Source organism: Musca domestica, unplaced genomic scaffold (assembly GCF_030504385.1).
Source record: "Musca domestica strain aabys unplaced genomic scaffold, Musca_domestica.polishedcontigs.V.1.1 69, whole genome shotgun sequence".
Classification (NCBI taxonomy): domain Eukaryota; kingdom Metazoa; phylum Arthropoda; class Insecta; order Diptera; family Muscidae; genus Musca; species Musca domestica.
Genome location: NW_026712380.1, coordinates 397,935 through 415,763, shown reverse-complemented (window position 1 = coordinate 415,763; position 17,829 = coordinate 397,935). Strand labels below are relative to the sequence as shown.

Here is a 17,829-nt window from a genome sequence, read left to right as displayed (position 1 = left end):
ATCTATATTAACATCATTAGTGACATCTTTTTATGCGATTTTTTTAGATTTTATTCATTATGCCATAAGGGCATTCTGAATTGACAAAACTTGTCAAAAGCGGTCCAGCCATTCTTGAGATATAAGCATTCTAGCTAACATCCCCTTCCTTTGTATACATACATTGTATATATTTCGCTATATATATCCGATATATTTACTATCAGCATATACGTAACGGTCAGGATTGACCTGTTCGTCCATTTGTAATTTCGCCGGGAATAAAATATTGGCGGTTTAATGGAAAATTTGACTTTTATTTAAATGTTATGGTCTATTTCACCCACTAAATATTACCCGATGATCACCAAATTTGGATGACTTCTGCCCAGCCCTAAGGTCTAGCCCCATGCTAACTTTTGCTTTAATTGGTCTGCAATTGCGACCTGTAGAGCAACTGCAAAATCAGGAAAATTTTCAGTTTTTGGTCCATTTCAACCCCTAAATATTTTGCGATCATCTCCAAAAGAAATATGGTTCTATTCTGGGTCTAGACCCATCTCCATTCTAAATTTCGTGAAGATCGGGCCATAATTGCGACCTGTAGAGTGATTACAAATTAACATGGACAGACGGACGGACGGACGGACGGAAGGACATACATAGCAAGATCGACTCAGCTCGGCGAGATAGGAAGATCCATATATACTTTTCTATGTCCTAAACCAATATTTCGAGGTGTTACAAAATTTTTTGCCCAATCAAACTTATAATACCCCAAACTGCAACAAAGTCAAAAGTCATAATTTTTACATTTTTATATCCTAGAACACTATCTGTTGGATTGGGTCAAAAATTATGTAACACCTCGAAATATTGGTTTCCCACATAGGAAAGTATATATGGATCTTCCTATCTCACCGAGCTGAGTCGATCTAGCTTTGTATGTCCGTCCGTCCGTCTGTCCATGTTAATTTGTAATCAAGATATAGGTCGCAATTTTGGTCCGATCTTCACCAAATTGAAAATGGAGGTGGAGATGATTGCAAAATATTTAGGGGTTGAAATGGACAAAAAAAGTTCCTGATTTTGCAGTTACTCTATAGGCCACAATTATGAACCAATCGACGCGGAAATTTATATGGAGTTAGAGTTTAGGACTAGGCAGAAGCCTAGCATTTGGGCGGCCATCGGACAATATTTAGCTGGTAAAATAGACCCTAATTTTTATGTAAGAAAATAGGAACATTTCCACTAATCCGCGAATATTTTTAACGCCAGCCAAATCACAAATACTTTAAAAGGTCATTAAAAGGTAAAGTGATGCTGATAGCCAAGAAATCGGATATAGCAAAATAGGAACAATATATATGTAAAAGAAATATATCTTATATATTCTGTTTATAAGTCAAGAACCGCTGGGCCGACTTTACTATTTATTTTACTAAGGATACAATCTAAGAAAATCGCGGAAGAATATACCTTTAGATGAGTGAATATCTTTTCTTCCATTTTTTTTTTCAATTTTTGTCATATATTTTATCGCATGCGATTTTTTCAATTTGACGAACAATTTTAAATTGGAAATTTTCTAAATTTTTACACCCCTCAAAACTACGCTTTGAGGGTATTATATACATGTCGCAATTATCATCCGATCCTCACGAAATTGCACGGGGAGCGTTAGGGCCGGAATTAAAGCCTACTGTTCTTAAGATGTACATTTAGAGGTGCAAATGGACTAAAAAAATCTTATTTTTTCTAATTTTGTAGTCGCTCTATAGGCCACAATTGAAAACTAATCGACACGGAAATTCGCACCAGAAGAGAGTTAAGGACAGGGAAGAAGTCTAGCATTTTGGATGACTATTGGATTATATTTAACTATAGAATGGACTACAACTTTCGTATGAAATTGTGTCGAATACAACATGACGGAGTGCGTAAATATTAGCCAAATTCTCCGAGTCAAAAACCTGAGGGTGACATCTGGGCGGGCTCTTTGACATTATTTCAAAAACGAAATTTTCCAAAATTGAATTTGGATATAAGGAGACTTCAAACATATTGTTATGTTGTAGGGTATCACATGGTTGGCCCCGCACTACTATAGCCTGTACTAACTTGTGTTTTAAATGTTATTGAATGAAAGCTAAAAATGTCGGAAATAGCAACAAATTTTAGAATAAATTTAGATTTGTTCGAATTGGTCACCTTTGGCACGAATTATGGCCTTCAAATGGCCAATGAAACCGTCACACGCTGTCCGAAACCACAGTCAAGGGAACGGATTGGATTTATGGAAGTCCGTCCCTCTGTTCATGTATTTTTGTAAACAAAATACAGGTCGCATTTATTGTCTGATTGCTATGAAATTTTCAACCAATTATTTTCTGTGGCCCAACAACGAACACTAGTGAAATTTGGTAATAATCGGATCAGATTTGGATATAGCTCCCATATAAAGTGTCGAACGATTTTATAAGTATTCTGCACCAAAAGCATAATTTTGATATAGGTCCCAGTTGCTTGTTCCATCCGATTTGTGTTTAAATCCCCAAATTTCGTAATATTTACTCTATAACAGAGATATTTGGTTCCAGATATCAGATACAGTTCAGAAATACCTCTGTCAAATTTTGTCGAAATCGGCTCAGATTTGCATATAGCTCGCATTTATATCTTTATCCTATTTGACGTTTATTGTGCAAGAAATGTTCAAAATTAGGCCAATTAGAATGGACTTTGGCACATATGACAAAGAAGCAGCAAGTATTGAAAAATTGGTTTAAGATATAGTTATAGCTCCCATATATATATTTCATCCGAATGTGGGGGACATTCGTAATATGCACTCCACAAAAATTATATTTGGTACCAGATGTCAGATACAGCTCAGTAATACCTCTGCCAATTGTTATTGAGATCCGTTTAAATTTGAATATAGCTCCCATAAATATCGTCGTTCGATTTCAATATATTGTTCGCCAAAAGGCAGGATTTTTGGCAGAGACTATCAAATTTAGCATTGAATCAAACGTGTTGAATTCCGCCATGAAATAAAAAAAAAACTGCTGCAAAGTCAAACGCCATAATTTTTACATTTTTTTTTAATTTTATTGAATTAAAGCAAAACATGTCGGAAAAAGCTTCAAATTTTGGAATAAGTTTAGATTTGTTTGAATTGGTCACCTTGAGCATGAATTATGGCCTTCAAACGGCCAATGAAACCGTCACATGCTGCCCGAATGTTGCCTCGCGGTATTTTGGCCCATTCCCGGCGAAGAGCTTGCTTGAGGTGATCGACACTTTGGTTCTTTTTGGTGCCAACCTTTCTTTCCAAAATACTCCAGACACAGCAGTCCAACGGATTGGTATCCGGAGATTTTGGTGGCCATTGTGCGTTGCAAATGAAGCTAGGAACCTCATTTTGTAACAATTCTTGGTGGCGCATGATGAGTGCGATGTTGCAGAGTCATGTTGGAGTGTCCAATTCTGCGGCCAAAATTTTTGTCCAAGGCTTTAATGCACCCTCCAGAATATTTTCGCGACAATATTCGGCATTTATTATGATGCCACGGTCAATTAATACGAGCGGAGAGTGACCATCGGCTGTTATGGCGGCCCACACCATCACAATGGCCGCCGCTCGAGTTCTGGTGGCCAACCGAAGGTGCACATTTTCAGTTGACCTTTTTGGCAAGTAAACACGATCATTTTGTTTGTTTACAAACTGCTGGACAACGAATGTTTTCTCATCGGAGAAAACCAAATTCGGGAGTTCACCACTTTCGGCCAAGCGAAGCAACTTTTTAGCTCTTTTGAGTCTATTTTCTTTCTGTTGCGGTGTAAGTTCCTGCACTTTTTTGGAATTCTAATGCCCTTACCCCGAGTTCATTTTTCAATATTTGCCAAATGGAATATTGCGATATGTTCAGCTCACGAGCCATTTTCCTGCCACTGCGATGCGGGTTTCGATCAAGTCGCTTCTTTACTTTTCGAACCAATTCTGCTGATTGTGCTGTTGCTGTTTTCTTCCGTCCACTTCCATGACGTCGGGCTACGCTACCAGTATCACGGTAACGAGCAATGATGCGAAACACAAAACATTTATCCATATTTAAATGCTGGAGTGCTCTAACAATAGCCTTTTTGGGTTTTCAGCCAAATATTAGGATATCATACTATAATTTATTTTCTGGAAAATGCCCACAAAAATCCTTTGGTACGCTTGTAAACAATATAATGAGCTGTCACTGGAATAATTTTAACAGCTGTCGGACGAGTCGCTTCAAAATGACAGCAATGACAATTATTAACAAAATCAGCTCTGATTTGACATTTCGGCAACAATTTTCTTTGTAGATGTAGTTTTTTTTTGTATAGTTCTCATATGGAGTTTTCGACTTAATTTTCCAGACATATAATTAGTCGATTAATACTTTGGGTTTTTGTGTTTGCATTAATTCCTCTCAAAAAAATATTTAATGTCAGTCACCATGTCACGACACTTGAAAATTTGAAAGATTTTGAGGAGATCCGGAATAAAAAGTTGGTTGACGGCATAAAAAGTTGGGACGACCGATGTTAAATTTCGTGTTGAACTATTTTTATTTGTCCCCCGATATAATTCTTTGAGATTTAATTTGTCTTCTAATGGAATGTGTCCCTTACCTCATCTTAAGAATTTCATTTAATTTTGTTTAACAATCAACTAAATTTATTATCCGCAATCTATTATCCCCTGTAACTAATTGTAAATTATTGCTGTTAACATTCCTAAAATAAGAATTGAAATCAATTCATCTTCCACAAGAAATACCAAGAATTTCGAAAAACCGAAATGAAATATTCCTTTCATGAAAATGAAAATAAATGTTTGCGATTCGCCTTCAAATGAATTTAATTGAAACGTAGATGGAAATCGAAGCTGAATGGTGTGGAATTACAACAACCCAAGATTACATAGCCACATCCTACACCCACCTCCCTCTCTCTCGCCGCTTTTTTTTATCAGGACCCTTGTGAATAGAACACAATATGTGTTTTAGCTTTAAGTGAATAATAATCATTTAATTAATACCCCAAGGAGGAGTCCGACGTCTGCTGGGTACATTTCATGTTCCTTTAGCTGTGGCCATGTAAAGAAATAATCATGAAGTGTCCTGCAGAGAACAAGGCAAGATGATAATGGAATTCTCTCTCTCTCTCTCTGTTTTATCTCGTTTTTCTTTTCTTGGAACACAAGGATACTTTCATTTCGTGCATTTAAGATATGTTCTTTGTATCAAGTTATTGGGTTGTTTAACAAAAAATATTATCATTTAGTAATTTCTTGCATTGGTTTTAAGTTAAATGCGGACTTGTATAAGCAGCCAAAAACAACAATTGAAGCTAACTTTTTTTTATCCGTAACTCTTTTCTTCTTCCTCTCATTACAGATGTTTAAGTTGGGACACAATGAACTGAATTGGAAAGTTGTGTAAACGTCCATACCTCACTCACACCACTACACACACATTCAAAAAGGGGAGACAAAGTTTCTCAACTTCACAGCCAAGCCAAGCCAAGCCAAGCCAAGCGCAGCAGGTCCAGGAGCCGGAAGCAGAGCAACATCATTTGCTGTTGTTGTTCTTGCTGCACTCTCGCTGTGTTACAAAACAAAAGCAATTATGGCCGAACAGCAAAAACTTTCACTATGTCCACGTTTGGTGGACTACCTGGCGATTGTGGGAGCCCGTACAACACCGCCCATACACAAAGGACTGCCGGGCAACAAAACACCTCCGGTGCAAGTGAGTAAACAATCGACACGGACAATGAAACCACACGGACACACAGAGGAACTCCCCTTCGCAAGTCAAATGTTACGTAGGACTTGCAAAACTGCAATACATAATTACTTTTAGAATAAATTTTCTATTGAAACTCGTGCGGACAACACGAGGTCTGAAGACAGTACGCCTTCTTGGTTGATAGTGAAAATGAGGTTAGGAATGCCAAACCAAAGAATTTTTTTTTTCATCGGGAAAAAATTGCCTAAACCATAGGTTGGTATTTTTCCTATAAAAAATTGGTTCGACAATAGGTTGGACTTTTTACTATCGGAAAAATTGCTTCGACCTTAGGTCAGATTTTTTTTCTATAGAAAACAATTGCTTTGACCACAGGTTGGATTTTTTATATAGAAAAAAAATTGCTTAGACCACAGGTCGGATTTTTTTCTATAGAAAAAAAATTGCTTAGACCACAGGTCGGATTTTTTTCTACAAAAAAAATTGCTTCTTTAAAAAAAATGCCTTAGACGACAGGTCTCAGTCTGGAACTGAGGTCTTCAGATTTTTTTTATCAGAAAAAATAGACCTCAATCCGGAACAAAGGAAAAAAATAGACCTCAGTCCGGAACTGAGGTCTTCAGATTTTTTTCTATCGGAAAAAATAGACCTCAGTCCGGAACTGAGGTCTTCAGATTTTTTTCTATCGGAAAAAATAGACCTCAGTCCGGAACTGAGGTCTTCAGAGGTCTTTTCCGATAGAAAAAATAAACCTCAGTCCGGAACTGAGGCCGTCAGATTTTTTTCTATCGGAAAAAATAGACCTCAGTCCGGAACTGAGGCCAGCCAGATTTTTTTCTATAGAAAAAAATAGACCTCAGTCCCAAACTGAGGCCCGCCAGATTTTTTTCTATAGAAAAAAATAGACCTCAGTCCCAAACTGAGGCCCGCCAGATTTTTTTCTATAGAAAAAAATAGACCTCAGTCCGAAACTGAGGCCCGTCAGATTTTTTTCTATAGAAAAAAGTAGACCTCAGTCCGAAACTGAGGCCCGTCAGATTTTTTTCTATAGAAAAAAATAGACCTCAGTCCGGAACTGAGGCCCGTCAGATTTTTTTCTATAGAAAACAAGTAAAAAAAACATTAAGTTCGGCCGGGCCAAACTTTTAATACCCTCCACCCTAGGGTAAAAGAACATTAGAAGAAATGTGGCAAAAAACATTAAAATGCCGAATATCGGGAGGTACCGTTATATAGGGGCTACACCAACACGTGCACCTATAATTACAATGTTTCGCCACACGAACTAGGACCCATTATGACCCACAAATACCAACTTTTACACAAATCAGTGAAAAAATGTGGCATAAATCATCAAAATACCGAATATCGGGAGGTACCGTTATATGGGGACTATACCAGAACGTGGACCTATACATGCAATGTTTTGCCACACGCTCAGGGACCCGTTGTGACCTACAAATACCAATTTTCAGACAAATCCGTGAAAAAATGTGGCATAAATCATCAAAATACCGAATATCGGTACGTACCGTTATATGGGGGCTATACCAAAACGTGGACCTATACATGCAATGTTTTGCCATACGCTCAGGGACCCGTCATGACCTACAAATACCAATTTTCAGATAAATCCGTGAAAAAATGTGGCATAAATCATCAAAATACCGAATATCGGGAGGTACCGTTATATGGGGACTATACCAGAACGTGGACCGATATATCTCATTTTCAATACCAACCATCCTAGGGACAATACACAGACTTGTGCCAAATTTCAAAGGTCTACGTCAAATAATGTGGGCTCTATCGTGATTTCAACAGACAGACAGACAGACGGACAGACAGACAGACAGACAGACAGACGGACAGACAGACGGACATCGCTAAATCGTCTTAGAATTTTATGCTGATTATGAATATATATACTTTATGGGGTCTACGACGAATATTTAGAGGTGTTACAAACAGAATGACAAAGTTAATATACCCTCCTACCCATGGTGGAGGGTATAAAAATAGACCTCAGTCCGGAAAAAAATAGACCTCAGTCAAGAACTGAGGTCTTCAGATTTTTTTCTATCGGAAAAAAATAGTCCGGAACTGAGGCCCGTCAGATTTTTTCTATAGAAAAAAATAGACCTCAGTCCGGAACTGAGGCCCGTCAGATTTTTTTCTATAGAAAAAAATAGACCTCACTGAGGCCATCGGAGATTTTTTTCTATAGAAAAAAATAGACCTCAGTCCGGAAAAAAATAGGCCTCAGTCCGGAACTGAGGCCATCGGAGATTTTTTCTATCGAAAAAATAAACCTCAGTCCGGAACTGAGGCCCTCAGATTTTTTTCTATCGGAAAAAATAGACCTCAGTCCGGAACTGAGGCCCTCAGATTTTTTTTGTTATAGAAAAAATAGACCTCAGTCCCAAACTGAGGCCCGCCAAATTTTTTTCTATAGAAAAAAAATAGACCTCAGTCCGAAACTGAGGCCCGTCAGATTTTTTTCTATAGAAAAAAATAGACCTCAGTCCGAAACTGAGGCCCGTCAGATTTTTTTCTATTGAAAAAAATAGACCTCAGTCCGAAACTGAGGCCCGTCAGATTTTTTTATATAGAAAAAAGTAGACCTCAGTCCGGAACTGAGGCCCGTCAGATTTTTTCTATAGAGAAAAATAGACCTCAGTCCGAAACTGAGGCCCGTCAGATTTTTTTATATAGAAAAAAGTAGACCTCAGTCCGGAACTGAGGCCCGTCAGATTTTTTCTATAGAAAAAAATAGACCTCAGTCCGGAACTGAGGCCCGTCAGATTTTTTTCTTTAGAAAAAAATAGACCTCACTGAGGCCATCGGAGATTTTTTCTATTGAAAAAAATAGACCTCAGTCCGGAACTGAGGCCCGTCAGATTTTTTTCTATAGAAAAAAATAGACCTCAGTTCCGGAACTGAGGCTTTCAGTTTTTTTTTTCTATAGAAAAGCAATGGAACTCTGTCCGAAATTGAGGTCCTCCAATTTTTTTCTCTACAAATACCGAAACTGAGGCCACAGATTTTTGCCTTCGCCTTTTTCTCTATAAAAATGCCTTCGACACACATGCGGCAGATTTTTTCTATCGAGGAAGTGTGCCTGATTTATTTCCCTTATAGCTGACATTACGACCGACAAATACCGACCTATATGCCCCTTACTCAAATTCCATTGCTTTAAAAATTAAAAAAAATATTTTTCTTCGTCTAGATTCCCGAACTGTTACGACGTTATCCACCTTCGGATCATGCCGACTTTCCGCTACCCCTGGATATGGTATACTTTTGCCAACCAGAAGGCTGCACTACGGTGGGGCCACGAAGAACAGGCTCTGCAATTCGTGATATGACCTCTTTTGTATTTGCTCTAACGGACAAGGATTCGGGTAAGACACGCTATGGGATTTGTGTGAATTTCTATCGGCCGGTGGATAAGCCGCAACCGAATGCGGATAAAGCTCAAGGACACAGTACAACATCCACAGCACAAAGTGGACGGGGCAGACGAAGTTCGGCGTTTCGTCGCGAGTCATGGCGCAAGAGTATGGAACGGAGTTCTGATTCGGCATTCAGTAGGCAAGTATAAAAGTGGCCACTAAATATTAATTTTCTATTAGATTGGTTTGCTGCTTTGTAGATGTCCTCCCTCTATCAGTTTTTCTGCTTCCTTCCCCCCCAAAAATAGTAAAATTCTTAGCCATCCTTTGTAAATATAATTTCGCTTGTGCCATTCGTAGCGCTTAACATTTTGCAATTTGATATAATTCTCTTAATAGTTACGGCCTTCTAACTTCTTCTAGCGACTACAGAAGTAACGTCGCACCCAGTGATTCAGACCGTGAAATGACATCCCGCAGAGATTCCGATACGCAACATGGCCCATATGGCGGTGGCGGCCATGGTGGCCAATACATGCAACAACAGCAGCAGCAGCAACAACAACAGCAAGTACCCAAATTAGGTCTAATGGCACCCTCAGGTGATTCCGAGTCTGGCGGCAGTCATTCACCCTCACCGCGTGCCTCCCGCAAACGCACCAAGTTGCGTAATCAATCGCTGACCTCATTGTGCATCATCTCCCACCATCCGTTCTTCACGACGTTCCGTGAATGTCTGTTCATCCTGAAGAAGATAATCGACGCGTGTAATGAATCGTCGTCGCCCAAGCGATTGGGTGCATCGCAGAAACAGTACAAGGACAATGTTTGGACAGTGTTGACCGGTTTGGCCAGCGAGTCAACATCGTCGATAATGTTGCACGATGTCAAGGAGATTGAAACATGGATTTTACGATTGTTATCGACACCAGTTCCCATACCGGGATCGACAAGAGTTGAGGTGAGTTGAATGGGTAAGAGGATGTACGGGAGAGGAGTTTTGGGATGGTATTTTGTGTTAAGAGTATAAATGGCTTAATTAACAATGTTTCTATTGACGTAATGTATTGAAAGCTGGGAAATTATTACTCTAATTTTGTCCTGCTTAAAAAATAAGAATGGAAGTCAAAATGAAAGAAAACGGGTCGAGAAGGCGCCCATGCTTAGAAAAAAACGGTACGACAGAAAGTAAAAGAGTAATCGGATTTTGGATGTTTACTCTCATTCGAAAATGAGCAAAGCATACTCTCTCTCTCATTCAAGTGGCATACAAAAATGTAGTATACTCAATATACTCTCAGCCATATGGCTAGAGAGGATATATATTATTTGATACGCCAAAAAGGTGCCTCATCGAAAAAAAACGGTTTTAGATCCTATGTCTCGTTGGACCAAATCCGTTTTAGGACATTTGGAGTCTATCTAGTAATGTCCCCCTGTCTGGCTGTTGCGCACAATAACTCTCGAAGGGACTATCCGATTTGGTTCCAACTTGGTACATCGTAATATTATTAACAAGCTAAGATCGAGTTCGGAGTTCTGCAATATCGGTCCACTTCTTCTGTACCACACCCACAAAAGTTCGAAATTTTCAAAAAAATATTTTGCTACACAGAAAGAGAAAGGATAATCCCATTTTGCTCTAGTTTTGCAAATCCTAATATGGCCCTATGTGGGGAAAGTACCAGAAGTAAATGCCCGATGTCTACCATATTTACAACAGCTCTTGTGTTAATAACTGGGATGTATTGGGATGTGTTAAATTTGAAAAGAATCGGATGCTTATTTAAATTATTAGAAATATCGTTATTAAAAACTTTGATCCGTTGTGGGGGAGGTACCAGAAGGAGTGCTCCTATATACTCCATCTTCACACCATATTGTGTATTGATTGTAAGTTTAAAGGTAATAGTAATAGTTCGTTTCGCGTTTTGTTCATCCGTTCAAAATTAACAACCGTTGTGGAGGATGTACCAGAAGTAGTGGACCGACGTAGACCATCTTCACAAAGGTAAAAATATTGGAATGTGTGTAATTTGAAGACAATCGCACTCTCATTTTATAGGAGTTACAATTATTCAAAGTGTTGATCCTTTGTGAGGGAGGTGCTTGATGGAGTAGACCGATTTTTTCCACTTTCGCAGCAGATCTATAACTGTTGACAATATTAGAATTTTCAAAGTTGGAGCAAAATCGGATGATTTTTTCTCTTTCTAAGAAGCAATATATTTTATTTGAAAATTGTGGTCTTTTTTGGGGAGATAACAGAAGGAGTGGACCGATATTGACCATCTCCGAACTAGATATAAGTCTGATAATAATATTACGATGTACCAAGTTTGGTACATCGAGAGTTATCGTGCGTACCAGCCAGACTAGACAGACACGCTTAGATCGCCTCTAAATGTCCTGAAACGGATTTGCTCCAAAGGACCTATGGTTTAAAAACTTTATACCTCTACCAATTTACACCTCATCTAAGGTTTCAGCCATGTGAGAACAGCAAAAGAAATTGACAAATATTACCAAACGTGTGTAGTCAAACAAAAACTACAGAGATATTCTTCAAATCTCCACGAGTTCGGTCTTCAAAAATATTTGTAAAGAACACCACATTCTTAAAGGTGTTACGAGTAAAGCCTTTAAAAATATCCTTGAAGGAATCCAAAATGCTGTTATCGGCAGCTTTTAAGCAAAATGATCCAAAGTGGTGTCTTTTTAAAAAATGTTGAACGATCTACGAGTACAGCCGTTATTAAAACCTTTAAGAAATTGTTAAAGGGTCTACGAGTACAAAATAGAAAACTTTCCTTTCTACAGGATTAAAGTTGTTCCATTCAAGCCATAAAAAGATATAAAATATTCCTAGATGATCTACGAGAGAAGTCAAAAATATAATTTATTGAACCACGAGTGTTACCTTTAAATATGTCCTTAAAGAATTTTCTAGACCATTCGTAGGATAGGTAAAAAATTATCGATTTGTTCGTCTTGTACGGCCAAAAAAGAGCCATAAGCAGGTATCCCTCAAGTATATTTCCGAAGGCACCTTATGAGCAAAAACTATTCTTAGATGATTCACGAGCAAGGCGGCTCCAAAAATATTTTCGAAGGATTAGTAAAGCTTCATTTTTTTTTTTTGATAATAATCTCATAAGTATCCTTCAATGTTGAACCTTGAGAGCCTCGAGAATTGCTTTCATACTTTTAAATAATTCAGGAGTACCTCACTTTAAAATAACTTTAGATTTGTTCGAATTGGACACCTTTGGCACGAAATATGACCTTCAAACGGGCAGTGAAACCTTCACCGGCGAAGCGCTTGCTTGAGGTGATCGACACTTTGATATTTTTTAGTGCCAACCTTTCTTTCCAAAATACTCTAGACAAAATAGTCCAACGGATTGGTATCCGGTGGATTTTGGTGGCCATTGTGCGCTGGAAATGAAGCGAGGAACCTCATTTCGTTACCATTCTTGGGTGGCGCATGCTGAGTGCAATGGTGCTGAGTCCTGTTGGAATGTCCAATTCTGCGGCCAAAATGTTTGCGTGCCCGAAGTCTTTAATACACCCTCCAGAATATTTTCGCGATTATATTCGGCATTTATTCTGATGCCACGGTCGATTATTACGAGCGGAGAGCGACCATAGGCTGTTATGGCAGCCCACACCATCACCATGACCGGCGCTTGAGTTATGGTGGCCAACCGAAGGTGCACACTTTCAGCTGGCCTCTTAGGGAAGTATTTACGATCATTTTCTTTGTTTACAAACTGCTGGACAACGAATGTTTTCTCATTGGAGAAAACCAAATTCGACAGTTCACCACTTTCGGCAAAGCAAAGCAACTCCTTAGCTCTTTTGAGTCTTTTTTCTTTCTGTTGCGGTGTAAGTTTCTGCACTTTTCGGAATTTCGATGGCTTTAACCAAACTCAATATTTGCCGAATGGAATATTGCGATATGTTCAGCTCACGAGCCATTTTTCTGCCATTGCGACGCGGGTTTCGATCAAGTAGCTTCTTAACTTTTTGAACCATTTCTGCTGATGTTGCTGTTTTCTTCTGTCCACTTCCTTGACGTCGGGATACGCTACCAGTATCGCGGTAACGAGCGATGGTATGAGACACAAAAGATTTATTCTGATTTAAATGCATGAGTGCTCTAACGATCGCCACTTGTGGTTTTCCAGCCAAATATAAAGAAATCACACTATCGCGCTTGAATTCCATTACGAATATCATTTTTCTGGAAAATTCTCACCAAAATGCTTTGGTACTCTTGTAAACAATATAAAGAGCTGTCACTGGAATAATTTTAACAGCTGTCGGACGAGTGGCTTAGAAATGACAGCAGTCTGAAGTTGGTTGCAGTTTTTTCATCTCATCCTTATCCTTCATCTCACCCTGTATCCTGTACCCATAAAATGCCATCAATATATTCCGAAAATCTTCAAAATATTCTAAAAGGACAAGTACAGCTTTCAAAATTTATCCTCACAGATCCTGTAGTAAAGCCATAAAGAGCCAAAAAAATCGTCTTCAAGGATTTACGAAAACAGCTTAAAAAAAGGAGCTTTCAAAAAATACCGAACAAAAGGCCGTTGAAGGCATGCATCTCAGAAAAGGTTGGCTAAAACCTGGAAGAGGACTGACATTTTTGCAGGCGATAAGTTTTTCAAAAATACCGAACAAAAGGCTGTTGGAGGCATGCATCTCAGAAAAGGTTGGCTAAAACCTGGAAGAGGACTGACATTTTTGCAGGCGATAAGTTTTTCATCCGCTGAATTCTTCTAAATTGAGTAATATTCTATTATTTTTATCAAAACAGGCACATGTTCCTGCAATTTTCCCAAAATTAATCTCTTTATGTTGATTGTTTTTCTTTCCAGGTTGGTGTCCTCTCTCCAACGGTCCACGATCCACTGACATTTGCCCTGCCCGATCATACACGTTTCTCCCTCGTTGATTTCCCACTGCATTTGCCACTCGAGCTGTTGGGCGTGGAGACGTGTTTGAAGGTTTGGACACTGATAATGTTAGAGAACAAGGTGTTGTTTCAGTCGCGCGACTACAACGCGCTCTCAATGTCGGTGATGGCATTTGTCACAATGTTATATCCATTGGAATATATGTTTCCGGTGATACCATTGTTGCCGACATGTTTGAGTTGTGCCGAACAGCTGTTGTTGGCACCAACGCCATTTGTCATCGGGGTGCCGGCAACATTTTTGGTTTACAAAAAGAATTTCAGGTGAGTGGGGTATTTGAGAGGTGAGAGTTGAAGTTGATTGAATATTGAATGAATTTGATGTCATCTAGGTTGCCCGATGATATCTGGGTTGTGGATTTGGATTCAACAAAATTAACACCACCTTCGGGTGGTTATGATGAGATTCCACCTCTGCCCGAGCCGGAGGGTACCATTTTGAAAAATCATCTAAAGCAGGTAAGTTTTATCAACAAAAAATATTTTTTTTATTTGATGACGATGCTATACAAGGTTCTGGATGTCGGTTTGAGATTAGAAGGAAAACATTGATGCGTTTAAAATATAAATATTTTTTCTCATATCCTGAGTAAAGTCTTTAGTTTATTCTCATTTGACGAGTTCGACATCCAGAAAATGACTGTAAATTAATGAAAAATAAAATAATGATAATACTGAACATACATATGGGTATATGTGAGTGTATTAAACATAAATGTGGATTATCCGAACCAATATAAGCTTTGTCAATGTACAGCTATCATAAATCTGAAAACATTAATTTTAACCTAACACTTTATAAAAATTCTCTATATATTTGCTAATTGGATTGAATTATTTTCCATAAATTTTTTTTTCTAAAATTTTAAAATTGGCAACATTTCTTTTTATGCATTTTCTTTTCTTTACAAAATTTTCTTAATCAACTTTTCTTTTGAATTCGAAAATTTCCTATTTTTTTTTCATTTTGTGTATTCACGATCAAAATTTATTCTACTTAATTATCTTCTCTATCTATCTCTCTCCCTTTCTATGCTATACAAATATAATACAAACCATCTCAAATAAACAATCATTAAAAAAAACAACAACAACATCAAAACATAAAACATCTAATTCGTGTGTGTATGTCATTTGTCAAATAAACAAACAAACAAAAAACACAGGCTATGCAACTTATGGATGAAGCTGGAATTTGTGTAAATATCTTATCTTACCTTTCTGTGAATATTTTCTATCTACTCTTCCTGCCTTCTCCTTTCCTATTACATGTCCTTTGCATGTTTGATGTATAAATATATATTTTTTATTTGTTTGTTTTTATATAAATAAATATGATATTTGTATTTTTATACCCTCCACCAAACTATGGAGGGTATTTTAACTTTGTCATTCCGTTTGTAACTCCTCGAAATACTCATGTCAGACCCAACAAAGTATATATATTCTTGATCAGCGTAAAATTCTAGGACGATTTAGCCATGTCCGTCTGTCTGTCTGTATGTCTGTCTGTGTGTCTGTCTGTCCGTCTGTCTGATGTAATCACGCTATCTTTCGAACGAATTGAGATAGAAGGCTAAAATTTTGCACATATATATATTTTGCCAGTAGGCAGGTTAAGTTCGTAAATGGGCCATGTAGGTCCACATCTTCGTATAGCTCCCATATAACGGTACCTCCCTATATTCGGTATTTTTATGATTTTAACGTCATGATTAACCGGAATTGTTTAAAATTTGTTATTAGAAGTTCGTAATGGATACTACAGCCTATGACAGAAAATTGTCTGTGTAGGTCCAGGTCTTCGTATAGGCCCCACATACCAGTACCTACCTATATTCGGTATTTTGACGAGTTTAGGTACAATACCAACCGAAATTGTTTGAGACACATATTTGAAGTTCGTAATGGATACTAAATCCTAAGACAGAAATTTGTCTATGCAGGTCCACGTCTTCGTATAGCTCCCATATAACGGTACCTCCCGATATTCGGTATTTTGATGATTTTAGCGACATTATTCACGGGAATTGTTTAAAATTTGTTATTAGAAGTTCGTAATGGATACTACAGCCTATGACAGAAAATTGTCTGTGTAGGTCCACGTTTTCATATAGCCCCCCATAAAACGGTACCTCCCGATATTCGGTATTTTGATGATTTTAGCGACATTATTGACCGGAATTGTTTAAAATTTGGCATTTGAAGTTCGTAATGGATACTACAGCCTAAGACAAAAAATTGTCTGTGCAGGTCACCGTCTTCGTATAGCCCCCATATAACGATACCTCCCGATATTCGGTATTTTGATGATTTTAGCGACATTATTCACCGGAATTGTTTCAAATTACGTATTTAGAGCTCGTAATGGGAACTACAGTCTGTGACAGAAAATTGTCTATGCAGGTCCAGGTCTTTGTATAGGCCCCACATACCAGTACCTCCCTATATTCGGTATTTTGACGAGTTTAGGTACAATACCCACCGAAATTGTTTGAGATGTCGTATTTGAAGTTCTTAATGGATGCTACAGCCAATGGCAGAAAATTGTCCATGCTGGTTCAGGTCTTTGCACAGCTCCGATATAACGCTCCCACCCTATATTCGGTATTTTGATGATTTTAGCTACATTATTCGACGTTTATTTGAAGTTTCGAATTTGAATATGATAATGACTTATGGCAAACAATGCCCATGTAGGTTCACGTCGTATAGACACCAATATTACGGCTATATTCGGTATTTGTAAAATTTTAACAGAATATTTTAAGGATTTTATTTCCAAATTCGTTCCAAATGGTGAAGGGTATTCAAAGTTCGGCCCGGCCGAACATACTGCTTTTACTTTTTGGATTTTGGGGCAAAGACTCAGCCCTTTAGAACAGATTCGACGCACTGCAGTCCTGATTCAAATATGACACCCTAGTTCCAATTCCGACGTGCAACATTAGCCCTAAAGGAAAGTGAGTTTTGTGGAGAGAAGCCAGAGGAAAAGGTGACATCTACCTATTCAATTCCGCCGCTCCTTCCCGTGAAACTCACTCTTCTCTCCTGTAAACATTTCCCAAGCTTTTTTGGAATACAACTCAATTTTACCCCAATATTTTATGTTTTGTAGTCATTTGCACTGAAGTTTGGCCGGGCCGAACTTTTAATACCCTCCACCATTTGGAAGGAACTTGAAAAATTACAAAAATCTTTCGGAAACTACCACTTAAATGAAAACTGTTATATGGAGCCTATACGAAGACGTGAACCTGCATAGAATTTTTTTGTCATAGGCTGTAGCACACATTACGAACTTTAAATATGAAATTTGTTACAATTCCGCTGAATAATGTCGGATAAAAATACGAGTATTATGTCTTCATATACATGGACCTACATACGATTTTTTGTCATGGGCTGTAGCACACATTACGAACTTTAAATGCTAAATTTGAACCAATTCCGGTGAATAATGTCGCGAAAATCATTAAAACACCGAATATCGGAATACCGTCATATGGGTAAACGTGAACAATTTTTTTTTGTCATAGGCTGTAGCACCCATTACGAACTTTGAGTACGAAATTTGTTACAATTCCGGTAAATAATGTCGCATAGCAATACCAAGTATTGGGAGATACCGTCATATGGGGGGGGGGGGGTCTATACGAAGACGTGGACC

The 17,829-nt window shown here is 38.2% G+C and overlaps 1 protein-coding gene across 2 annotated transcripts in view; it reads left to right on the top strand.

Annotated features, from left to right (window-relative positions):
* LOC131805970 (MAP kinase-activating death domain protein-like) overlaps positions 1 to 17,829 on the top strand; it is a 145,298-nt gene that overhangs the window by 77,487 nt on the left and 49,982 nt on the right. For both annotated transcript variants that reach the window (XM_059129778.1, XM_059129779.1), the window contains exons 4-9: positions 5,421 to 5,774; positions 9,007 to 9,371; positions 9,596 to 10,133; positions 14,062 to 14,423; positions 14,492 to 14,618; positions 15,326 to 15,358. In XM_059129778.1, the coding sequence (XP_058985761.1) occupies positions 5,652 to 5,774; positions 9,007 to 9,371; positions 9,596 to 10,133; positions 14,062 to 14,423; positions 14,492 to 14,618; positions 15,326 to 15,358 (1,548 nt within the window). In that variant the 5' untranslated portion in view covers positions 5,421 to 5,651. The remainder of the gene's footprint in view (positions 1 to 5,420; positions 5,775 to 9,006; positions 9,372 to 9,595; positions 10,134 to 14,061; positions 14,424 to 14,491; positions 14,619 to 15,325; positions 15,359 to 17,829) is intronic.